Source organism: Sarcophilus harrisii, chromosome 4, assembly GCF_902635505.1.
Source record: "Sarcophilus harrisii chromosome 4, mSarHar1.11, whole genome shotgun sequence".
In the NCBI taxonomy this organism is placed as follows: Eukaryota; Metazoa; Chordata; class Mammalia; order Dasyuromorphia; family Dasyuridae; genus Sarcophilus; species Sarcophilus harrisii.
Window position 1 is genome coordinate 123,249,154 of NC_045429.1, and position 27,544 is coordinate 123,276,697.

Genomic DNA, 27,544 nt, shown 5'->3' on the forward strand with positions numbered 1-27,544 from the left:
TTTGCCTCAGTTACATATTTTGAGAAAGGCCCTTATGAGATAACCTTGTTGCAAAAAATTTTCCCAGCTTTCCAACTTTGTCTGCATTAGTTTTGTTAAATTGTTACAATTGTAAAAATTTTTAATTTCATGTAATCAAAATTATTTTACTTCCCACAATCCCCTTGTTTGGCCAATTATTCCTTTGTCTACAGATCTCACAAGAAAAATTTCCTTTGCTCCCCAGAGTTATTTCTATCACCCTTTATGTGATTTATACATTATTGTGTAGATTTTGACTTTATATTGGTTTATGATATAAAATATTGATCTATGCCTAGATTCTGCTAAACTGCTTTCCAGTTTTCCCATCAATTTTTGTCAAGTCCTTACCCAAAAGTTTGGATTTTTATCAAACACTAGATTATTATGGAACTTGACTGTATGCTATGTACTAATTTATTCCATTGATCCATCATTATTTTTTATCCAATACCAAATTGTTTTGATTACCACTATGTAAAAATTGTTTGGAATCTGGAACTACTAAGAAATCTTCTTTATCTTTTTCTTTTTGAAATTTCTTGATATTCTTGACCTTTTAGTCTTACAGATGAATTACTATAAAATATTTCTATGAAGTTTGATGGGTTGTTATTGTTGTCTCAGATGCATCTAATTCTTGGTGACCCCTTTTGAGGTTTTCCTGGCAAAAATATCGAAATGGTTTGCTATTTCCTTTGCCAAGTTTGATTGGTATGGCACTGAATAAGTAAACCAACTTAGGTAGAATTGACTTTTTATTGTATTAAATCAGCATACTCATAAGCAATTAATAATTCTTCAAATTGTTTAGATCTCTGTGAAAATTGTATATATAATTCCTGGATTTGTCTTGGTAGCTAGACTTCCAAGTATTTTATTTTGTCTGTGATTGTTTTAAATGTAATTTCTCTGTCTCTGTTAGGTTTTGTTGCTGGTATACAGAAATGGTGATGATTCAGGTGGTTTTTCTGTTTGATACTAAGTCTTTAAATTTTCTTCCTTTTAAGATGTTTGGTAATTTCAATCTTTTTTTCCCCTTTTAATCCTGTCATTCAATTTTTCTTTCCCCTTTGACTGCGGTTTCCCTGGGGATTAAACCTCAGGGCTGTCAAATCTCACTGTGAGTGAGACATTTTTCCAGATAAAGACAACCTAGGAAGTCAGGAGAGGTCTGTGACACTGAGTAGGGCTGAATGTGGGGACACCACCAGCTATGGGGCTCAAAGGCCATGGCAGCAACAGCACTGGTAGAAACTTTAGGAACTCTCAGTCTAAACAGCATAATGGAGCTGAACAATTGGTCAGAAATTCCTGGGGCCCCCAGTGCTAGCATTGGGACCTAAACTGGGCACTGCCTGGAAACTCCACTTACAATTACCCAGTTCCAGGTTGCAATTCCAGGGCAAAGAGGAGTGTTTGCAGTAACAAGGAAGCAAGGGCCTTTTCTGCATGTAGAATGCAAACCAGGAGAACAGTGATCACATTTTTTCTGATTTATACTCTCATAGAAGCAGTGAAAACTTAAAAGGATCTCCCAGAATCAACTAAAAACAAAACAAAACAAAACCGGAGGGAAAACTTGAAACTTTGGACAGTCTCATTCCAAGGACTTGAAGGAAAATCTTTACAAACAAGGCCTAAAAAGAAAAAAAAAAAAAAAAAAAAAGATTGGATAGAATACCAACAAGAATTCCTGGAAAAGCTGAAGAGTTTTAAAAAAGAGCAACTAAGTTTTTTTTTTTTTAAATAAAATAAATGTGATAGAAGAAAAATTGGGAAAAAGAAATGAGAATGCTGCAAAAAAAAAAAAAAAAAATTAAGAAAACAGACACCTAAGTAAAGGAGGTAAAGATGGTGCGTACACACACACACACACACACACACACACACACACACAAAAAATACTAAAGAAAATAATCTTAAAAATCAAAAAAGGTCAATTATTAAAAGAGGCATTGAAGACACTACTCCTTAAAAGCAGAATTAGCCTAATGGAAAATTAGGTTATATAAAAGCCCACTAAAAAAATAATTCCCTAAAAATCTGAATTGGGTAAATGGAACCTAATGAATCCATACAGACACCAAAAAAAAAACAAAAAAAAAACAAAAAAAAAACAAAACCAAAACAGTAAAACAAAGCAAAAGAATGAAAAAATAAGAAAGTAAAAAAGTTCAAAGAGGAAAAACAATTTACCAAACACATCAAGAAGAGATAAATTAAGAATTACTGGGCTGAAAGCCATAACCAAAAAAAGGGCCTATATATCATACTTCAAGAAACTATAAAGAACACAAATATGATTTTGATACTTAAATCCAGGAGAGCAAAAACAGAGAAAGAAAACTATTGGACCATATTTCCCTAATGAATATTAATATAAGATCTCTGAATAAAAGACTACATCATGACTATTACATATAATGTTAAAGGGAAATACAGAACTAGTTCAATATCAGAAAAATTATAATCATAATTGTTATCAATAACAAAAACAACAAAAATTATTTTGGTGAAAATACAGAAAAAACTTTTTGACAAAACACAACACCTATTCAAATTAAAAAACATTAGAACAGAAATAAATGGTGTTTTTCTTAAAAGAGTACTATCTATTTAAAACCAAGAGCAAGTATTATCTGTAAAGGGGATAAATAGAAACCTTCCCAGTTAAGATCAGGAGTTAAGCAAGGATGTCCATTATCACCACAATTCAATATTGTATTTAAAAAGGCTACCTATAGCAGTAAGATGAAAAAAAAAAAAAAAAAGAAATTGAAGGAATAAAATAATAGGCAAATAAGAAACAAAGCTATTTTGTTTGCAGATGACATAATATACTTACAGAGTTCCTTGAGAATGGGGTGTAGGATATATTCAGGGATGAGGGCTGGCGAGCCCTTTACAGATCTGCTTTCCACCTTTGGTGTCCACCTCATCCACCTAACTCTCACCTGTGGCACAGCAGCCACACCCTGGTAAACCATTCTGGCAGACAGGCTAAACCAGGTCAAAGGTAATCAAAGGGTTTCAAACCCTATGGTAAGCCACGGGGTATCCACCCCAAGCATGTAAAAACTTCCCCTGGCAGAATGGCAGATGGAAACAATTTGTTCCCAGCACCATGAAGGCACAAAGCAGGTATTGTAGAGTGCTTAGAGCTTGGTTAGACATCGAAGACCCCAAGGTCATCCACTGCAGCTTGAGTCATCTTCAGTGGTCTTGATTCTGTTCTGCCCCTGGACAATGATGGCTTTAGAAGAGAGAGTGAAGCTGACCCACTTCCTGCAGTTTTTTACACAAAAGATATCACCATACTATTTCAACATTTCTACTTATCTCAAAGTCCTGTGATGATGGGCATGTAAGGAAGCAGCAAATACACTGGGAGCTGTCAACCCTGCACACAGGCAGTCCAAAATCATAGGGTTATCTTCTCACTGGAAGCAGCAGTGGGATTCAGCAATCCCTTGGGTGTCTCCAAGCAGCCTTAGGAGGACTGCTCTGCTCACCTTCAAGTGTGAGGAAGGGGCTAGAAAAGAAGCCCTAAAAACTGCTTCCTCAGCCCTGGCCTGGTTGAATTCCACTCTGTGGTTGAAAACACTAAAAAAATGTACAAAAGCTGATTCCTCTCACCACTGATACATGGAATATGTGTACACTTATAGATAGAATCCAGTAGACCTAAAAGAATAGTTCTTGTTGTGAGAGAACCCAATAGGTATCACATCAAAATAGCAGCCCTGTATGAAACAAGGCTGGCAAATGAAGGCCAGTTCGCTGAAGTAGCAGCTGGATATACATCTTTCTGGAGCAATTGCAGTGAAAGGGAGCATAGTAAAGCTGGTGCAGATTTTGTAATTAAAACGAATCTAGTAAACAAGGTTGTATGCCTTCCAAAAGGATTGAGTGGCAGGCTCGACAATTGCAGGAAAATGCTATGCCACCATCATCAGTGCCTATGCCCCCACCAAGACAAATCTTGATAAGGTTAAAAAAAATCTTATGAAGACCTGGAGATAGTTATTATCAATGTGCCAAAAGAGGACAAGCTTATAATTCTGGGTGACTTTAATGCTAAGGTAGTCTCAGACTACCACATATGGCAGGGAGTCCTTGTGAGGAATGGAGTTGGAAACAGCAACAATAATGATCATTTACTATTGATTTATGCACCTCATGACCTTCTCATCACCAACACTTATTCCCTTTACCTAAATTCAGTAAAACATCATGGATGCACCCTTGCGACAAACATTGGCATTCATTAGACTATTTGACTGAAAGAAGAGTCAGGCAGGATGTGAGAGTGACCAAGGCAATGTGTGGTGCAGAATGCTGGCTGACATCCTCTCCAAGCTGAATATTTCCATTTGCTGATTTTTTCCTAATTGCTGATTTGGTTCCAGCTGAAATTTACAAAGAGGGGGTCCATTACTTATACAAAAACTGACTGAAATTTTTCAGATATTAAGATGCCATTTCTTTATGCTAAGAAGTTATGCCCCAGGAATTCAAAGATGCCTCCATTGATCATCTTTATAAAGCTAAAGGGAATAGACTGTCCTGTGACAAATTAACCAGTGGTAGGGAAGAAGGGAAGTTCTTAGTTAATACTGGCAAAATTCTTGCCAGATACAACCTTAATGGGCTGACCCAAATCATATACCTGAGAACCAGTGTGGCTTCAAAAGGGTCTGAGGAACAGTCAATGTGGCATTTACTCCACAACTCCAGGAAGCAGAACAGAAGTTTGTATACAACATTTTTAGATCTGACCAAGGCCTTTAATACTGTCAGTCATAAGGGCATATGGAAAATGATGTAAAAATTTGGTTGCCCAGAGAAGTTAATCAATCTAGTACATCAATTTCATGATGGCATGCTTTCCCAGGTTCTGGACAATGGGCAATGCTCTTGAGCTTTCCCAGTCACCAATGGCTTTGTGCTTGCTCCCATGCTTTGAAGTTTTCGGCCATGTTGTCAAATGATTTCAATAAAGACAAATATAGCATCAAAAGACAGCTACTGCATTGATGTAAATTCTTCAGCTTGGAAAAGGTTACAAGTCAAAACCAAAGTGGAGGGAGTATTACTGCATGACTTTTTGTTGCAGAGAATTGTATACTCAGTGGAGCCTCCGAAGCAGAGATGCAATTGAGTGTGGATCAATTCTCTGCTGCTTGTGCTAATTTTGGCCCAACAATTAACACCAAGAAAACATGGGTCCTCTATCAGCCAGCACCACACCATCCATATGTGGAACCCATCAGTTACTGTAAATGGTGAAGTTTTAAATGCTGTGGATAAGTTCACTTACCTTGGCGGTATGCTTTCCAGGGATGTCCATACTGATAATGAGATAGACACATGCATTGCTGGAGCTGGCTCAGTGTTTGAAAGGCTCTGAAGCAAAGTGTGGGAGATGGGAGGTATTACTGTAGATTACCAAACTGAAGATATACCGAGCCGTTGGGCTCACCTCACTGTTGTATGTCCATGAGATCTGGACAGTCTACCAGCATCATGCCCGGAAATTGAATCACCTCCATTTGAATTGTCTTAGGAAAATTCTGAAGATCACCTGGCAAGACAAGATCCCAGACACTGAGGTCCTTTCTAGAACACCAAGCATTCCAACTTTAGTGCAGCTAGCATAACTAACTCCATTGGGTTGGCCATAATGTTCAAATTGTTCGCTTGCCAAAAAAATTATTTTATAGAGAACTCACACAGGACAAGCATGCATAAGGTGGTCAGAAAAAGCAATACAAGGACACTGTCAAGAAGTCACTTAAGAACTTTAGAATAGAGCCTGTGACATGGGAGACACTGGCACAGGACTGCTCAGCGTGGTGTGCCTTCATCAGAGAAGGTTCTGTGACCTATGAGTAAAGCAGAAATGAGTTAGCTCAAAGGAAATGGAAAATACACAAAATTAGAGAAACTATCTCAAATGTTTACAGGGACCATTTGTGCCTGACCTGTGGCAGAGCACTCCAAGCTTGTACTGGTCTAATCAGCCACAGTCGAACACACTGCAACTTGACTCTAACATAATGATGTCATTTTAGTCTTCTTCAAAAATGAAGGACAACCAACCAACCTTGAAAAATCAATCAAAAACTAGTTGAAACAATTAACAACTTTAGCAAACTTTCAGGATATAAAATAAACCTACATAAATTACTAGCACTTCTATAAATTACCAACAAAAACCAGCAGGAAGAGAAAAAAATAGAATTCTGCTTAAATTAACTGCAGATAATATTAAATAATACTGGGGCAGCTAGGTGGCACAGTGTAGATAGAGCACCAGCCCTGAAGTCAGGAGGACCTGAGTTCAAATCTAGTCTCAGACACTTAGCACTTCCTAGCTATATAATCCTGGGCAAGTCACTTAACCCCAATTGCCAAGATATATCCAGGAACTATTCTGAGCACAATTACAAAACGTTTTACATAAATGAAGGCAGATCTAAACAAATGGAGAATATTCATAGCTCATGGGTAGACCAAACCAATATAATAAAAATATTTAGTCTGGCTAAATGAATTTACTTATTTAATGACATCCCAATTAAACTACTAAAGAATTGTTTTATGGAGGTGTTAAAAAAAAGTTACAAAATTCATGTAGAAGTACAAAAGAGCAAAAAAATCAATGGAAAAAAATTTAAAGGAACACAGTTTTGTAGCACTAGATTTCAAACTATATTACAAAGTGGTAAACATTGAAACAAACTAGCTAAGAAATACAGCAGTAGAGATCAGTGCAATAGATTAGGTACACACAGTACTAAATGGCCCTAAATAATTTAGTATGTGATTTGGATTTGAAAATCCAAAGATCCAATTTTTTAGGGTAAAAAAGAACTCATCATTTGACAAAAATGCCTGTGAAAAGTGGAAAGCAGTTTGGTAGAAATTAGGCATAAACCAAGATTCTCACACCATAGATCAAAACATGGCCAATATGAACATATGACGTAGACATAAAGTGATGCCAAAAATGTTTTTGGCAGACCTTTTTGTAGTAGCAAGAAACTGGAAACTGAGTGGATGCCCATCAATTAGAGAATGGCTGAATAAATTATAGTATAGGAATGCTATGGAATATTTTTGTTCGATAAGAAAGGATCAGCAGGATGATTCCAGAGAGGACTGGAAAGACTTCCAGGAACTTATGCTAAGTGAAATGAGCAGAACCAGGAGATCATTGTACACAGAAACAAGAAGATTATACAATGATCAACTCTTGGCTTTAATTTTTCTGAAAACTTTTTATTTTCAAAACTATTTACAGTTTACCTTCTGAATCCAATTCTTCCTGTGCAACAAGAGAACTGTTTGGTTCTGCACACATATATTGTATCTAGGATATACTGCGATATATTCAACATATATAGGACTGCTTGCCATCTAGGGGAGGGGATGGAGGGAAAGAGGGGAAAAATTGGAACAGAAGTGGGTGCAAGGGATAATGTTGTAAAAAATTATCCTGGCATGGGTTCTGTCAATAAAAAGTTATTATAATAAAAAAATTTAAAAAAAAAAGAAAAAAAACTATTTACAGATAATTTTTCAACATTGAACTTTGCATAGCCTTGTGTTCCAAATTTTCCCTTCCTTCCTCCCACCTCTTCCCCTAGATGGCAAGGAATCCAATATATGTTATTAGTATTAAAATATGTTAAATCCAATATATGTAAACATATAAACATTGTTGGAAACAATGAGATGATTGAGGCCAGTTCCAATAATCTTGTGATGCTGATAGTCATCTACACCCAGAGAGAGAACTGTGAGAACTGAATGTGGATCAAAACATAGCCTTCACCCTTTTTGTTGTTTGCATTCTTTTTTCCTTTTTGATCTGAATTTTCTTGTGCAGCAAAATGATTGTATAAATATGTATGCCTATATTGGATTTACATATTTTTTTCATAAGTTTATGAGGGAAGCATAGAAAAAATTACCTGCCAGACATGGATAAGAAAGAGAGAGAAACATGGGGTGTTTACATAAAATTTAAAAAGTTTCACACAAACAAAACCAAATAGAGTCAAAATTAGAAGGAAAGCAGGAAATGCAAAAACAAAATTTACAGAAAGTTTATCTGACAAAGGCCTCATTTCCTAAATATATATAGAACTGAACCAAATTTATAAGAATACAAGTCATTCTGCAATTGATAAATGCTCAAAGAACATAAATAGCAATTTTTAGAAAAAGAAATCAAAGCTATCAATAGTCATATGAAAAAATGTTTTAAATCATATTGGAGAAATGCATATTAAAACAACTCTTGAGATACTATCTCATACCTAGGCCACTGACTAACATTACAAAAAGGAAAAATAAACTTTGGAGGTATTGTAGGAAAATTGGGATACGATTGATTATACCGCTGGTGGAGTTGTGAACTGATCCAACCATTTTTAGAACTATGCCGAAAGGACTATAAAACTATGCAAACCTTTTGACCCAGCAGGATCAATAGAAGATCTATAGCCCAAAGGAATTTTTTTTTAAAAGGGGAAGGATCTATTTGTACAAAAATATTTATAGGATCTCTATTTGTGGCAAAGAATTGGAAATTATAAAGATTCCCTTTCATTTGGAGAATGGCTGAACAAGTTGTGATATAACGTTACAGAATACTGTAAAAAATGACAAGCTTTCAGAAAACCTGGACTTACATGAACTGATGTGAAGTGAAATGAGTCAAACCACTGTACACAGTAACAGAAATATTGTATAATAATCAATTGTGAATGACTTGCCTATTTTCAGTAATAATTGTATTATTAATCAATAATTGGATTATTGAATCCAAGACAATTCCACAGAACTTGTAATGAAAAATTTTATCTACCTTCAAAAAAAAAGAACTGATTGAGTCTGAATGCAGACCAAACCATACTATTTTTTACTTTTTAGGGGGTGAAGGGGAAGAGGAAGGGTATCGAGGTGCAGTTTGAGCTTCTTCTGCAAAATGACTAATGTAGAAATATGTTTTATATGACTACACATGTATAACCTATATCAGACTGTTTATTATTATCTCAGAGATAGGGGAGAGGAGGGAGGGTTATAATTTGTAACTCAAAATTTTTGAAAATTAATGTTGAAAATTGTTTTTACATGTAATTGGGTAAAAAAAAAAAAGAAAATTTTTTTTAAAAAGAGGCTGGAATGACCTTGGGTATGTATGTCATAGTGGGGATTCCTTCAGTATATGGGATGAATACATATCTAGCCAATGAAGTCCTTTCCAACTCTCAAATTCTGTCACCTCTGTGGCTCTTAGTTTTCTTACCTGTAAAATGAAGGTTAAAAAATAATCATAAAGCACTTACTATGTCCTAGGCACTGAGCTAAGTGCTTTTTACACATATCTTGTTTGATCCTCACAACCCTGGGAGGCAGGTGCTATCCCCATTTTATAGACAAGGAAATTGAGATAGACAACTCAAGATTTTAATAAAGTGTCTGAGGCAGAATTTGAACTCAAATCTTCCTGACTCCTAGTATAAGTCTCCTACCCCCTGTATTACCAGCTGCTTTCTTCTGTTAGAGCAGATGTTCTCTAAAATCCTCTTAGATTTAAATCCCATAAAATGGAAATGTATCTGAAAAAGTAAATTACTAGAAAATGCAAAGGACATTTAAAAAGTATTTATTTGCAGGGAAAATTATCCCATAAAATATAATCTACAAATGAAAATATTAACATCTGCAAATACAAGTGTCATAAGCATATGGCACAGCATATAGATGGCAGAAAGAAAAGTTTGGACATGTGAAATAGCTCAAGTGGGATGAAAAAAGCTCATCAAATGGCAAAGGCAGAGTTTTCGCTAGAGCCAAGCAGGGGTACCTACCAGTGTTTTACTATTTTGTATCAGTTATCTTTGTGAACATGGGCAGACTTCTTTCCTCTCAAATGCGGCAGCCCTGAGGCTATGACTTCCAAACAATTCTTTTCATTCTCTCCCAGCCCCATCTCCAAAGTTTCTCATGTGCACTCCTTTTTGCTCCTAAGAAAACCAAAACACGGAGTGGGGGAAGATCTTATCATAGTTTCAATGTAGTGCTCTTATTGCTGATAGTGGTGGCAAAGAAAAAGAAAAAGCATCTCCAGACACTGTCACTGGTAAAAGTAACAAGCTGCCATTCCCTGGAAAGGAGTAGAGTGCTGTTAGTATATGGTGTTATTCTACTGGCAGCCAAGACCTCTAAGCCTCCATGCCCTTTCCCAGGCAATAGCAATGTTCTCTTTGCCATTCTTTCTGGCATCAGCATTTGTCAGATCCTCAAACATACATAAACACCACACGGCACACAGTCAGATGATCAATAGCTAACATCAACTTGCCCTGGAACTTTTATCAGAAGTAAAATCTCTATGGCTTTATCAACAGAGGTAAGCTGGAAGCCATGATCGGGAAGTGATAAGGATAATATTTAATACTCTTCTACTTAAAAATTGAAGTTTCAGAAGAACGAAAAACAGAATGAGGTGAGATGGTATAGGCAAAGTATATTACTAGGAAAAACAATTCCTAGTATGAAGATATTATAGGTTATAGGAGAAAATATGCCAGGGACAATCTGAGTTAAAAACTCCAATCACTTTTTTTTTTTTACTTAATTTTTTCAATTGTAAAATGAAACTGGATCTAAGGTCCCTTTATAACTTACATTATAAGATATGATAGAAATATAGGAATACACAAAATTAGCCTAATAATATTTTCTGGAATGCTTTATACAAAAGATACAGAAGCAAAAAAGACAAAAGAATGCTTCTTTTTCTTCCTAAAGTAAAATGAGGTATGGAAACATGGTAGACAATCTTACATACATAAACAGCTACTATGAATACAAGGACCCATGTACTTTGCCTAGTGTAGTTTTTAATTTGGCTTTACATGAATTTGACCATGATGACCTAATTGGATGTAGAAATTTTGGAGTGGTTAAGTGTTCTGAAAATGAGGGAAATATGTGAAATATATTCTTTAATTTACAGTTATTTCAAGATGCTTTAATATAAAGGACATATTGCATGTATTGTCTACCTTTGCTTGATTTTTTTAATATGCTTGTAATTACCCAATTAGTGACATAACAGTAATATTTAAAGATGAGAGAACATAAAGAAGAAAAAAGCACTTTTATTTTTTGTCAATTAATGAAGGACCTGAAATATGAAAACTTCCACTGCAGAATACTGGTTTCACCCCATAAAAATATATTCCAAAAAGTACAATACCTGGGATAATATCTCCATGTACATGCGTCTAAAAAATCCTTTCACATTCAAAATCTTCTGGCCTAACATTCTAACTCTTAAAGCTTAATCATTATTTAGATAGGTAAATCTATTTTTCAAACAGAGTGACTCCATCTAGCACCATAACCTTATAGTATAGTTGAATTTTAAGTTACTAAAAGTTACTCAAAATGCATATAGTACTAGCATCACAAAATGATCTCCCCCATTTGGTATTTTTCTCCCACATTTTCCCAAATACCACCTGAAATTCAGATTCTTTAATGGGTAGGGTAGGAAAATGCCATATTTCAGATGCTACTAATCAACAATTTATAATTAATTGTATAATTTTTATAAAGATCACATCCCTATAACAAAGTTTTAGGACATTTCACTGAAATCTCAGTATTATCAATCAGGATTTTTAAAAATATTTTTGATACAATTCACAGGTGAGCAGAACAAAAAAAAAATGTTACAATTTACAACAGCCATTTAAATTTCACATTGTTTCATAGATGTTACACAAAGCATGAAAGGTAATTTGTAATAAGTAATTTGGACAGTTTTTTACAGTAGAGTACTTCTTCATACAAGATATGTACCATTTAAAGGTCCTCTTGATAGGATTCAAATACACAAAAATATAAAGGTCTTAACTACCTTGAGGTACTGCTTTATAAATCTAGAGCAGACCTAAACATCATCAGTGATCTGTTTTATTTTTGTTTTTTTTTCCCCCTTTTTATTTCTCCTTGATATTCTTGCTTGGCTTCATTTTCAGTAAACAAAAGAAGAAAAGAACAAAAACAAAAAATCAATTCCAGATTTTAATATGTAATTACCATCAAGTGAAAAGTCTATAAGTAGTTATCACCTTTTATACTATAAATCCAACAAATTATTACTTTAAAATATTTGGGCCAATGTGAGAGTACCAGTTATCTTTATGTAAACTATGTATTATCTCCCCTCTTTATTACATTAATGTATTTGGTTTAGCATGCTGCTTTTATTAAGGTGACAAAAAAATAACCATAATTTAAATGAAATAAAGAAGTATAAAAATTTAACATAAATGTAGCTGCTTATATTCACCTGCATTTTATCATTTCCAATTATTTTTTTTTAACAATGCTCAAGTGCAATTTAAAAGACTTTAGTATTACAAATGTCAATGACCTATAAATAGCAGCATTATGCATGACAGTATAAATGAAACTGTCAGCATCTCCATTACTGACCCTGTTTTTATAGAGTTAAATGAAAACATGCACAGTATAAGCTTCTGTCTGAAACTGAGTATTCATGTGGTCTTAGGCCATCACTAATTTTGTTTTCCAATTTGGACTTAAACTTAGATATCAACTTACAGGTCTGAAGCAAAAAAAAAAAAAAAAAAAAAAAGCTGTTTAGTGGTTTCAGACTTGTTTGGGTTATCTTAGAAGGCAAATTTTCAAAAATGCAATTATATTGAACATTTTTCTGTTTGTAAATCAAAGATTCTCTCACTGACAAGGATTCATCAACAGTAACTTGTGTTACTATTGTATATACAGATGTGATACTGTCCATCTCAAGGAATTCAAAACTTCAACCACTTATTAAATGTCCATAAAATAAAATTAATAAGCAGAAAGAAAAGTAATTTAAGATAACCTTAATGGTCTAACGAACCTTCCAAAAGGAAGGAAATATAAAGTTAAAGCTGATTTAGCAAACTTAACTTATCCTGATGTATTTCAGTACTAGATTTATCATATAATTCTTTAAGTAACTTCTCAGAATAATTTCACCAATAACAAAGTGTAATTGAGTGGATAAGCCTTAACTCCAGATGTCCTTGCTTTTGAGGCCTAAAACCATTATTTGAAAATATCATAGTGCCACACACCCTCACTCATACATGATTTTGTGTGAAGGTACAGTTTTGCTGATTTCTTCTATTACACTCATAACACTGGTAATTCCATCTGTCCATTGCCTGCAACGGACAAGTGCTGAGAAAATCCAACTTCCACAGTGAAAGGCATACTTTAACCAAATGAAGAATAGAAAATCCTCCACACGGGCTCAAATTGGAACTATTTCATTTAGTATATGCTGTGAAATGATCAGTTTTTTGTTTTTTTGTTTTTTATCTGCAGTCTTTTTGAAACACAAGGCACAAACAGGAAGCAGACATTCCAAAGTGTGATTGTCTGAAAGAAATGTAACTGTTCAGAGTCCTTAGTCCATTTTATTAGAATACCTCCTTCTTTCATGTCTATGCAACATCTTCTAGGTAATCTGCAACATCACTAAGTTGAGAAACAGTAAGATCCTGTGTGAGGTCTTCAAGCTTTTTGTAAAAAGAAAGGGAAAACAAATAATCAGTTTTCTAAAATAACTATAATATAAAATTACTATAATGAATTAAAAATCATCATTTGTAAAGTACTTATTTAATAAAGCATATAAATCCATTACAAAACTTGTTTTTTTTTACACTAAGAGGTAAATATTAGCCATTTGATAAATGAGAAAATTCAAAACTTATAAGGTTTAGCTCAGGTTTTATGATTCCTAAGCAGCAAAATTGAAATTAAAACACTGATCAGAATCTCAAGTGCAAGTGAAAAATTTAGGAAAACTTAGCTAAGCATTATTTTACTAAGACCAAGAAAATGGTCCCCCAAATATCAGTGTTAATTGGCCCTATTTGTATCTATTATAGACTTCATTCAGTAAAAAGCACATCTCTATGAACCTTTACCTACATTCTAAATTTAAATGAAATTCATTAAAATCAGGGAGAAGGGGAATGGATATTTTAAAACTTTCAAATGCTTTTTTAAAATCAAAGAAGCTCAGAATAAAGGAACCTAAGTTGTCTAGTCAGTCAATAAAAATTAAGTATCTATTTTGGAAATAATCTAATCCATACCCAAAGAAGAATCCCCTCTATATGATTGATACCCAATCAATGGGCATCTTTGTGTAAAAAACCTATAGTGAGTGGAAGACCAAAGCAAAAACTGAACTTAAGAAATATCTTGAAACTCTTTACTAATTATTAAAAACAGTCAAAAATCAAGTTAAATCCAGCATCATGGAATAGAGATGAGGTTAAGAGCAAAGTCCACACATAGATAATGTGATATAGAAGAGGAACTTACAAAGGCAACCAAAAAGGAATGGTTCATCTGACAGGAAGAGAATCATGATAGAGCACAGCCATAAAAATTTAGGGAGGACAGAGCATCAGCAAAGGGTGGTCTATGTCAAAGGTATTATTAAACATGTGACACAGCCCCCCCAATACTCTGGAGGTGGCCTCAAAAATTAAAATGTTAATTGGAAAACATCTGACAAATTAAAACAATAAAAAAAAGATATTACACTTTACAAATAGCTCAATATGATTCCATAAGGATTGATCCTGGGGTATCAAGTTTAGTGGATTCCATTTCTGTTTGAGTTTGATATTACTGGTCTACATTGTCAAAATGCTGAAAAGAGGGTGAAGAGGGAACTGGGAAAAGGCCAATGAAAGGGAAAACCCTCAGGCAGCCCTAGTTTGGGTACAGAAAATACAATATGCTAAATTTTGACCAATACATGTTAAATACGTTAAAGTATAAATTAAATACAAAATAAGTATACATGTCCAAACCATTATTTTGCTGTACAAAAAGAATTGGACTCTGAAATATTGTACAATTAGCCTGTGAAGGAAATTAAAAATGCAAGTGGGCAAAAATATAGGGATTGGGAATTCAATGTAATGGTTCTTAGTCATCTCCCAGAGTTCTTTCGCTGGGTGTCACTGGTTCAGGTTCATTACTGCTCCATTGGAACTGATTTGGTTCATGTCATTGCTGAAGATGGCCAGGTTCATCAGATACTCTCAAAATGGTACTTGAGTGATTGGAAATTCAAGTAACTTGAAGTAAAACTTCATTTCTTTGTTATTCCACAATAGACATTAAAACAGAAATCAGGGATTTCAGGGTTTATTAATATAAACCATACCTGAAATTAATTTCCACTACAGCATACCTGCCAACTGGATATCTTGCTTCTACCTTAAGATCTGAGTTCAAATTTGGCCTCAGACACTTACTATGTGACACTGAGTGAGCCATTTATCCCTGTAAGCTTTTCTTTGCTCATATGTAAAATGATCTAGAGAAAAAAAATGGCAAATCACTCCAGTGATCTCTGCCAAGAACACCCAAAAGGGAGTCAAAAAAGAGCAAGCTCCAATTGAACACTACATATCTGCTCCATCATCCTGAAGTACTTTGCACCCAGTAAATGCTTATTAAATGTTGTTTCTTGTAAGAACAGTCATCTAACATCTATCAGTCATAGACTATATTGAAAGGCATTATGTTTTACATGGGGGACACAAATAAAAAGGTGACAGGCCTTGTGCTTACATTCTAGTTTCACATAATTAGAATTGAAAGGGAACTGCGAGACCATCCTGTACACCCTCATTTCACAGAAAAGGAAAACCAAGACAGAAAAGTGAAACAATTTGCTCATGTTTATGCCTTTTGCAAATGACAGAGTCAAAAGTCGTTAGGTCATTTGATACCAAAGATACCTTGTTTTGTTGTTTTAGAATGCATCTCGAGGCCATGGTTTGATGGCTTCACCAATCCTGACGCACAGACATGAATTCCCATTTTTATAACACTGCAAAACACCTCAATTTATATTTTCATGGAAACCACCAACAGGAAACCATCAACAGCATATCATTTAACTAATATTCACTTAATCATTAATTGCAAAACTCAATGAAAGCAGGAGATAATTGAGTTTTCCTGCAGATCTATTCATTTAAACTATCTTGGGAACACTGCTCATTCTATAGAAACAAAGAAATTAATAAAATGTTGACGGCTCCCAATCTGCCCCTTTTTAAATAATATAAACAGATGAATCTTAGATTAAAATCCTCATTTGGCAAATAACTTGCTTTTGGATACTGTCTTTCCCTTGAATGTGCTTAACCATGATTTGATTTTTGAACAATGGACCTAAAGTTCATTGATGTGACTGCTCTTCAGAAAACCACTTCTAAGGTTTCCTAGAGAGCAGAGGCCCAAATTCCTGACGTTACTGCCACATTTTGCAAAAAGGAAGCAGTTACTTCTGCAATAACAGAACATATGAGGCATCTTCTTTTGGTTTTCAGATTTGCTTAAGTAGTTTTATCACCACTATATGGAAATACTGTTGCTGTAAGAATTGGCATATTCAAATTTTGCCAGACTTCTTATAAACTAGGGATTCTTAACATGGCCTACATGAACTTAGTTTCAAAATATATTTTTGGATAACTGTTTTAAGTGGTTTCCTTTATGATCTAAAAATTTGACTATGTGCATTTAAAAAGATTATTCTAAGAAAGGGTCTACAAGGAATCATCAGACTGCCAAAAGGGTTTATAACACCAGAAAGATTGCATAATCCATAGAGATGCTGTAGATGCTATTTCTCATAATCCAATGAAATTTGCTTTGTTAAAATTTAGGGTGCATGTCAAACCTACATTCAGTTATTTTTTATTTCTCTTTCTATTTCTTTAAACTGAAAGTACCCCAAGGGTATAAATTTAACAAACTTACATTGTATATAAAGCTTCTCCAGTCTACAAATTCATTACAAATATATTTCTTGAAAAAGAAATCATTCAATAAAAACATGCATGTTTAAAAGCATACTTTATCATTGATATTGACGTCATCTAGTTCCACAGAAATGTCTTCTTCTATCTCTTCACCAATACTTATTTCACTTTTCTCTGAGCGGTGACTTATGGTACTATTTCCAGAAGGAAGAGAAAAAAAGATTGTAAGGATAATAAACCATTCATAATAATTATTCAATATAAAATTTCCACTTAAGAAATGTAACCATTTAGACCAAAAAAATCAGAGCAACATACATCAAGCAATGTTTACTTAAAGATACTAAATATCCTTTGGGAAGCAAGGTAATATAATGAACAGAAGGTTGATATGAAAGCATGGAGGACCTAAATTCAAGTCTCACCTCTGATATATTAAAGATATGAGACACTGGATAAGACACAGCTTCTCAGAGATGCAACATGCACCCCTCTAACACTATAAATTGCAAGAGTTTATTGATCTATATCAGTAATAGGAGTTGCCTCATCATATAGTTCCCTACACCAAAGAAATAGACCAAAAATTATCCATTATACTCAATTATTCATATATATTGAAGATGGACTAAAAGCCCAAACTCCTGATATATTTTCTTAAATATGCACTTTCTCATAAGAAAAAATATATGTTTTCAGCTAATTAAGCTTTTATAACAGCTTGTTTAGATTTATTTTCATTAAAACATTTGAATTACATATTTACATGGTAAACGTAACATTAAGAAATAAATTATTTAAATGTATAACAAATCCTGTTTTCAAGTTTGATATTGCAAAATAAGTATATGCTTACATGCTTCTTTATCATGTCAACTGTGTTAAATATTACATTACTCATATTTACTGTGACAAAAATCTTTTGAAAAACGCCCAAATTGACCATCCTCTTTAAGGAAGGTTTGAAAGAGATCTATTGTTATATGGGAAAAAATATTTTTAAAGCGCTATGTATCAAAGGATTGTGCTACATCCTGGGAATACAAGAAGCAAAAAGAGGCAGTCTTTTTTATATGGGCAGAAACCCAGAAAAAAAAAAGTGCAGTTTGAAGGATGATTGTCATGGTACACAGGTCTATAGGGTATTATGGTACAGCAGAGATTTCTATGCCTGGATTATTATTAAGATAGCAAACTACTGAATTGAAGGGAGAAATGAATTAGAAATCAAGCAGGAGAAGCTTAGCTGAGTTCATTCATGTGTCAGATCTTCACAATAATCACAGTCTTACTTTATTCTATTTTAATGAATTTCTATACTATCTTTTATAAAGATAGCGTATCTTTATACTAGTTTGTTGTAAATCTAACCTTCTATGCAGTCAAATATAAAGTTTTGGATTAGTTTCTATTCCCTTGGCAACTCTACTGGAAGGGAAATAAATAGAGCTTACTATAATTTTAAATTTTAAATAGAATTTCTCATTTTAAAAAATGTCTTCAGAAAATATTGACTTGTATGTTTTCTTGAGTGCATTTGTCTACCAAGTAAATCTCTTCCTTACCTATTAAAATCATCCATGTACTCTTCTTCATCTCCAGTTCCTGAATTTAAAAATATATGTATATATTTTTAATATGATATACATACATATGAATATACACATATTTATTTATATTCACATGATATGGCTCTTTATCTAGAACTACAATATTCTAAAGTAAATGTTTTCTTTAAAATATTATTGTTTTTTTGAAGAATTATTTACTATAACAGTCATTCAATAATAAAAACTTACACCATAAAAAGCAAAAGTTAATATTTCAAATTAGAAAAAAACTTTATTAATCTTAGAAGCAAATCCAAAATAAATAATTTCCTTGTGTACCTTAAACACATTCCATATCAGAGAACAATTATGTTAAAAACACAATCAGCCAATAAAGAAAATTCTAAGAAAGCTTCTAATAAAGACTAATTGAGGAGAATATGAATTCTTGAAAAGTTTTAATTAAAAAAGTTTAATGAAATTAGAGAAAGAAAGTTCTGTATTTGATTTAATGGTATATTTAAAACCAAAATTCTTGCTGCTTCAAAAGCCCAGAATCGAGACTCCCAGAGGCCATATTCAAAAATTGTTCAATAAAGCTTTAGCTATTGCTACAAGGCAGTCACATTCCATTCTGCAGCAGTTACTATAATCACTGTCAAGTATAGTCCTTGCTTTCTCCAAACTAAAAAAATCTAACCTTGCTACCAAGGCTTCAAACAAGTACTATGCGGGGTATCATAAAGACAAAGGAAGGAAGCAATAATTGCCATAGCTGTAATACAAATAAATGAGTGAGAGTTAGCAGCCTTTAATTGGATGGTGATGGCAACGGTAAGAAACAATATTATAATATTAGGGTTACCACGCTACAAAAAGTGTGTATATGTATTTGTAATGAAAAATAATAAAAGTAATAATGTAACAAAATAAGAAAATATGACTATTTATTGAGGGGACAGACATCAACCAGAGTTTCCTTGGCTCCACTTACCTTGGATCTGGGTTCTCAATCAGTAAATTAATATTTATTTCTAGACTGAAAATTACCTATTCATTGTCATGCTTATCTCTCAAAGTTTTCTAGGATTTCTATTAAGGAACACATTTGGACCAGTGAAATAAGATGCTCTCTACTTCCAGAGAAAAAGATCACAAGTGGAAATATATTTATATATATATATTTAGTATAATATATATGTATGTGTATTTATATAACATATATGTGTTGAGTGTATGTATATATGTATATGTATACATATGTATATATTTAGGTATATGTCCGTGTTTAAATATAGTCTTTTAAGGGTTGAGGAGGGAGAAAGGGGAAAAAAGTAGAAAGCGCACAGCAAAAACAAAACAGAACAGAACAGAACAACAACAACAAAAAAAAGCCCCAAAACAAAAAGAAAACCTAGAAGGTAGCAAAGAAAAGCTAGGTAGCTTTGAAAACAATGCATAATGAAAAAATTAAATAAGTTTTCTTGAAATTCATTGTTTTATATTGAATCTTCTTATATTCTGCTATATACATGAAAATATCTTTTTTTCTTTTTGTTTTGTATTTATTCATTTTAATTTATCCTTGTTGAATAATTTTTTTTTACCAAAAATAATCAAAACAAAAAGGGTAACCATACTAATGAAATAGATTCTTGAAGCAGCATAGCATTTTCCTGCTAGATTGTATAAGTGCTCTGAACAAAGTAGTAACTTAACACTAAATATTCTCTCCATTCAGATGTCAAGAGAAAATAAATTCAAATTAGGCACAGAGCCTTTTAAAATAATCTTAAAGATCATTAATCTATCCTGAAAGGCAAGTTGTCAGTGTACAGTATACATTTAACCAGTGACAAACTGATGATTTTAAATTTTAATTCTATTTTAAAAGCTACCATGTCAAAACAAATATACTAATTTAGTAACATAGAAATGGACAATTTAATTACCTAATCCAAGTGATCCAATTTTATCACTGACCATTTTCAGATCCCTCAATATTGAGCTTCCCCTTGTATCTGAGGAAAAAAAACAATTAGCAATTTTTTTTAATACTATTAATTACTAACATATGATCTTTAAAATTTCTCTCTTGAAAAATACATGCAGCTTGTTTATATGATTCAGGCATAATGGTATAAAAAAGACTAACTTAAAATCAATAAATTCTAATCAACAATCTGATTTATATTATGACATTTCTTATCAAGGGCTTAAACGGTATCAATGGATTGTTTTGTCCTCGTCATTCCAACTATATTACCATCTCCATCTTCTACAAAACACTGCAGCAACTTTTTATAGGACACAAAATTCACAAATTAAGATTCCAAAAATCTACTTTAATCCATTTTCATCCCTCCATCCTCATTCCTTTCCTTAATCTGGTTTTCTTTTTCCATATTTGCTCAGTAATATGTACTTTCTTAATTAAAGTATTTATCTTTTGCCATTGGCCTTCAATGATGCACTTTAAACAATCTACTCTTAGTAAAAATCTAAACTACTACTTCCAAACCAGTAAACTATGATAACGAGGATGGAAAAATAGGAGGCTGGCATGTGTTTAGGTGTGGTTCGGTGTGTATGTGTGTGGGACCATCAGTAGATGGCTTGATGACTAAGCATGCCTTAGAATCATAATAGTGTACATACTAGGTTCACAGTTGAGTAATAAACTGGAAGTGAGGAAACATTGTAATAGATTACTTATAATCTAAGCTTCAAGTTGAATGATATATTTCATTTTCCCTCACCCTCTTGAGAAAATATGGTGTAGTGAAAATAAAGCTAACCCAATACCTAGGAAGACCAGGATTCAAGTCCCTCTTTGACACCAACTAATTATGTAATCTGAGTAAGTCACCAAATTCCTCAATACTCTAGGCCAGCAGTGGCAAACTCAAAGGGAAACAGATTCCTGAGTCATCTGTAGTAATTTAGAAAAATACAAATGAACATTACTGATGTTGCACTGTATTTCTATTTTTTTCTGTTAAACATTTCCCAATTACATTTTATCTAGCTCTGTGCACTAGGGAGTTTTGCCAGCCAGAGCTGAGTTTGACATTTCCAGGCAACTCTCTAAGACTTAAAAGTTGCAGAGAAAGTACCAAATGACATTGAAAGAAGGATGTTTCCTCATGCAAGAGGTCCCCAAACCATTAAAATCAAAATTCATTCTCTTATTCTATTCTTTGTTATAAAAGGAGAATAAATCTTAACACATTCAGGTCTTTTTTAAAATAACTATCACTTGTACATGAATAACATATTACAATCATCTATCTTCAAATCTAAGCTCCTGGAAGACCCATAGATATCTATGTATCTATGAATATAACAATTTTTGTCTGCTTCAGTGTCTTCATCTATAAAATAAATAAAATAGCTTCTCCCAGGGTGGTTGTGAAGGACAAATGAGCTAATATTTGTAAAATGCTTTGCAAACCTTAAATTTGCATACCTTACACCATATAAATGCTAACTATTCATAATCTTCCTACAGAGATTATTAACTTGAAATAAATAAACTTCAGAAACTCTAAAAAAATCAGAATAGCTCCAAATAATAACAACAATCTATAGCATTTTTACTTTTCAAACAACCTTATCACTATTATCTTGTTTGATCTTACAAGAATCCAGGGAGGCAAGCAATGACAATGTTTTCATCCTGGTATTTACAAATAAGGAAACTGATATTCACAGTTTAGTTTACTTGCTCATGGATACAATGCCAGAAGCAGCATACAAACCCAGCTTTTGACTCTAAATCTAGCACTCTTTCCATTGTCAAACATTATAACTGTGGGAGTACTTACTTTCAGATTCTTTTAGCAAACGTGTTCCAGTCAGCGAGCTATGTCCACTTTTTAATGGTGGTGCATCAGAAAGTGACGCAAGGCTTCCTACTTGCTTGTTTGATTCACTTTTCCTAATGAGAAACAACAAAAAATAAGCTTACAATATATTCTTTCTTTTACCATTTGTAATCTAAGCTACTCAAATCATGTTTATATAAAGAAAATACAGAAACTTTACTATGCAAATCACAGATTCAAAAGCTTTTTTTCTACAAGGAAAAAAAAGAAACAATCACAAATTCACACACCAAGATATTTAATAAGAAATTACCTCCTCACCTCTTTTTAGAGTTTTGTTTGACATCTGTTATATCAAACAAATCTTCTAAGTCATCTTCAGTGTCACTGTTTTTATCAGAAGCCCTTTTTCACCCCATATTAAGAAATGGCAGCCAGGAGAAAAAGATTTACACATGAATAAGTGTAGCTACTGGCAAAGAGCTAACAGAATAAAGTGAATAATACTGATTGAAAAACTAAAAAACAAAAGATACTGAAGAATTAAACATGGTAAAAGTGGTATATTGTTCTCTCATTCATTAAAATTTTGTTTTCTTAGAACTGTTTTGCTTCTCAGTGTCACTATCTTAACTAAAAAACTACATAGCTTTTCTTATAGTCTTGTACTAGATAAAAAGATTAGTGAAAAACGTGGGACTTGCCCTCTGGCTGCATTATAATCTTTACATTTACCTAAAAGTCAAATATTAAGTAAAAAAGGAAAACATTTCTTTACACTGATAAAATGCTCAAGTGGTTGACATCATTCTCCAAATTATAGACATAGAAAATAATTAAAGATATACATACACACTTTAATCCATTATTCCTTACATGTTATATCTATTAAGAAGCAAATAGAATTTAAGAGTTCAGTTCTTTTTCCAACTTCAATTTTACTAATGAAGTCCTAAAAAACTATTTCTTTCAAAACAAAAATGTGCCATACTAATACAACCTATGAAGAGTATTACATAAAAAAGGGAAGCTTTACAAAAATGAATGCTGAAAACTACTTATACACGTAATTAGAAAACATAAAATACTATTGGGGGAAGGAGTAAGCCATCTGAAAAAAAAAAAGGCACATGATATAATGGAGGGCCCTTATTTCTCATGGCCAATAAAGAATACTTATTTTATTGCTTGATGTTAACATCAGAAAGGTGACACTTTCATTCAAACAAAATTTTTGGTAATACTTATATGAAAAATGGGAAAGGATAGCATCCCCTTTATCCATTTTCTTCAGTTAGGAACTAACAGAGTGATGACAGTATGCCACATAGTCCTCTGAATAATCTCAAAGTGTGAAATATGTGAAAATATTAAACAACTTTTGATCACACAGGCTGGTTGACAGCTTCTGATCTAAAGGGACTAAGGTCTGAAAATTAAGACATTGGCCTTCAGGACCAATTTAAAATGTACAAAAAGGCATGATTAAGTAATGGTTAAAACAATGGTACCAAAATAGATATGGGAAGGGTGTTTTGTCAATAATAGTCTTAAAAGATTAATACTATACACTAGTGTGTTCAGCTGCCAGAGGGATATACTCATCTATAACAAATAAGAATGAAAGAGTAAAGGAGCATTAGGAACATATGAAAAACCAGAAATTATGTTAAAGAGCAAAATATATTTTTGGCCTGATATTAACATAAAAATTTAATTTCTATATGTAGATATTTTTTCTCTATTAAAGTTGTTTTCTAAGATTTATATTATAGTCTATAAACCTAAAAATAGTTAAGGAATTTCCTTAAAATATAAAACTAAATATTTAGAAGACATACTTTGAAATCATCTAGAAACATTGTAATGAATAACAAAGATTCACTCACCAACCATAACTTTTTTCTGGCTTAGGAATGGGATCGTCAAAGAAGGAATCCCCATCTATGTCATCTTCATGGGAACATCGACCGGTTTTATCTTTGCCATCCAAAGCTCTATTATTTAAGGAAGAACCAAGTTTTGTTTCACTGGCTAAAAGATGAAGGCTTTTGGTCTTTATTTCTGATGAGGAGATACTTGTATCACTCTGATTTGCATCAATGATCTTCTAAAAAAGAAGGGGAGGGGGGAAAGTATTCACATATATCTTCCTCTTGGGCAAAATCAAACATGTTCAGATATTTTATATTCAGTTAAGATTTATGAGTATATATAACTTTCTATCTATCTCTCTTTGCTTCTAGATAGGCTGCTTATATTATAGGACAAAAAGATTTTTCTCAATACTTTCAAGATTTGCTGGAAAAAATTTCAAGTAAAGAAGTTCATCAATTTAGGGTTTGTTTGTTTTTTTACATATATAAACCCAACACATACATACAGATATGTTTATTACATATAATACACACACATGTGTATATACATACATATTTATATTCTATAACTTCATCTAAAAACTTTCTAAATAATTTTTTAATTCTACTAATAAAAAATCAGATGTAATCATTAATACAGAAAAAGCAAGCTTTTCCAGTGAAAGAATTCTTTATAAGCAAAAATAGTAGTTTTCATCCAATATCTAAACACCACAATACAGAGTTCCAAAAGTTTTAGTGCAGTTTCAAACCCAAAAACTTTAAACTGTGCTAAAACTTTTGGGATACCAATATGAGATATCATTAGGGAGAAAGGAATTCCATTTCTTCTACCAACTCATTATTAAAACAACTGATTAAAAATAGAGGTGAGGAGAGTGAATTAACTTAATGATAAAGTAGGTTTTTCCCTTCCCCTTTATTTGAGCATTCCATGCTTACCAATATCCTAGCTAGGATAACTTTATGCCTTTGCACAAAGCATCAGTAAACTGATAAAATATAATACTAATGCTATGAAGTGTGTTTTCAATTATTATTAAAGCCTTAAATACAAAGAGTCTTAATTGTACTCGTCAAGCCTTTCCTTCTTCCAGGCTGGAGAAAACAATATATCATCATGGTAAAAACAGTGAACTGGCAGTTCCCATTCTGCCATTAATTATTTTTGACCTTACACAATACTTAAATTTTTATGTCACTAAAGTCATTATCTATAAAAAGGAGGAGCTGGACTAAATAATCTTTAAGATTCTTTACAAACTTTCGAAGATTTATCCAGTTTGAACATACTTCATAAGATATGTAAGATAATTTTTTCATTATACAGTACCGTTAAGGCAACAAAATGAAAAGGACATGTATATATATTTTTGCATCAAATGTGTCTTCTCCAGTAGATTACAAATTACTAGTGGTAAGTGAATTTATACACTGAAATGTCAGGGCTTTACCTAGAAAAAACTCATAAAATTGATATATGTAAAAAAAAAATAGAATAAAAGATACAACAGGGATAGACCGAATGAAAGATTATTTTTCCATCACAAAATGTTTTCAAAACAATTAAAGCTCATTTAGTAACTTTTTTTTAATAATACAAAGCTGATACTGAAAAAAATAAGTTTTCCACCCTTCTGTAAAAAATTTATGTCAAATTGCTATTTTTAATAGCATGCTTCAATACTAAAAGAGTATGACTCCTCAACTTTTATAAGAGTTAGATATGTAAGACAATTTTCTTATACATTTGAAAGTGAACGTTTAAAATTAAACTTGAAATCTCCATAAAATTTAAACTACAAAAATACTAGTCTTAAAAAAAAGAATGCAACTGAATATGAATAAGATGGTAGACTATTGGAAACAGCAGATCCCACAGCAATAGAGAAAAAAGCAAAATTGAGTAAATAGTGAAAACAATAATAAATCATTTAAGTAATTAAAATTCAATCTCTTCCTCAAATTCCTTTCATTAAAATCTATGCCAAAGAGAAGAGACAAGATGTAAAGTTAATACTTAGCAAATAGAAGTGTTTTCCTTTGTTTTAGGGGGAAGGACTTATAGCTTTGGAAGTATTTCAGTAATGGTATAAAAAGTAGTTTAATAATAAAATAAAAATAACTTATTTTGCATTAAAATATACATATGAGATATTTCTAATGGCAACCTTCAAGATTTTCAATCTTTTCCACATGAGAAGATATTTCCCATTCTGTGATGCATAAACTCAGATTATCACAATATGATTTACTTTACTGGAATAATATTATTAACAGCATTCTCTTGAGCAGAAAAAAAAAGTAATTCCTCAAAAATGAATATTATTTAACATTAATGTAATAAATATTTATTGTAGTTATATGAACACTCCAAACAAAGTTATACCAAGTTCCATTACAAAAAAAAAAAAAAAAAAAAATGAGTGGTTAAAAACATGCATACATAATTTAATATACCAAAATGTTTACGGTACATTTCAAAGGAGGCATGATGATACCTGAAATACTTGGATTGATCACATGCAGTTCATTCACTCAATTCAACAAGTATATTGGTAGAGTGAAAAGAACACTAGAAAATATACACAGAATATATAATATCCATATATGTATATATGTATTGTATGTATACATGTACATATACACAATATACAAAATTTACTTATAAGTGAAGTGCAAGGCAATTACAAAGTATTATGAGGATGTAAAAGGCACTAAAGACTAAAGGGATCAGGAAAGGCTTCATATAATGTAGTCTATAACTGAGCTTTGAAGGGTAAGGATTTCAAAGGTGAAGGAGAGGATGAAGTGCATTCTAATCATATGGAGGACAGCTTATGCAAATGCAGAAATAAATAAGAGATTGTTGTGTGAGAGAAAGAGAAAATACATCATTCTGATTGAAACAGTGTATATAAATAGGAATAATGTTAAATGTCTTAAAAGAGACAGATAATGAAGGATTCCAAAAATCAAAAAGAAGAATTTATATGAGATCCTGGTGGCAAATGAATAAGTGACATTGTCAAAACTGTTCTTTAGTATGAATATTAGTCTGTTAGTTGTATGCAGGGAGGACAGACTGGAGAAAAGAAAGAAAAGGAAACCAATTAAGACCAAATGCCAAACTAAGTTAGTGACCAGAGAAAATTAAACATGTTATGGTCACAGAATTTTAAGATCTGGAAAGTGAGTAGATATGGAGCTAAGAAGAGTAAATAAGAACAAGAAATTCTTACCCTAGAGTCTATATATAGATTTTAAGGGTTCCCTAATTGTGGATGGGAGAAGGAAGTCACCTATATTTTAATACAATTTTAGTATTACCAAAAAAATAACCAAATCCCAACCTA

General features: G+C 32.6%; 1 protein-coding gene across 6 annotated transcripts in view; it reads right to left on the reverse strand.

Annotated features, from left to right (window-relative positions):
- Nucleotides 1–9,908: 9,908 nt before the first annotated feature.
- FGFR1OP (FGFR1 oncogene partner) overlaps nucleotides 9,909–27,544 on the reverse strand; it is a 61,019-nt gene continuing 43,383 nt past the window's right edge. For 2 of the 6 annotated variants that reach the window (XM_031937503.1, XM_031937500.1), the window contains 6 exons: nucleotides 24,201–24,421; nucleotides 22,312–22,424; nucleotides 20,437–20,505; nucleotides 18,500–18,539; nucleotides 17,029–17,128; nucleotides 9,909–13,649 (listed from right to left, as the gene is read on the reverse strand). In XM_031937503.1, coding sequence (XP_031793363.1) covers nucleotides 13,575–13,649; nucleotides 17,029–17,128; nucleotides 18,500–18,539; nucleotides 20,437–20,505; nucleotides 22,312–22,424; nucleotides 24,201–24,421 — 618 coding nt within the window. In that variant the 3' untranslated portion in view covers nucleotides 9,909–13,574. Of the gene's footprint in view, nucleotides 13,650–15,142; nucleotides 15,995–17,028; nucleotides 17,129–18,499; nucleotides 18,540–20,436; nucleotides 20,506–22,311; nucleotides 22,425–24,200; nucleotides 24,422–27,544 lie in introns of those variants that run through there. The other 4 variants (XM_031937504.1, XM_031937501.1, XM_031937502.1 and 1 more) reach the window with 2 other exon arrangements.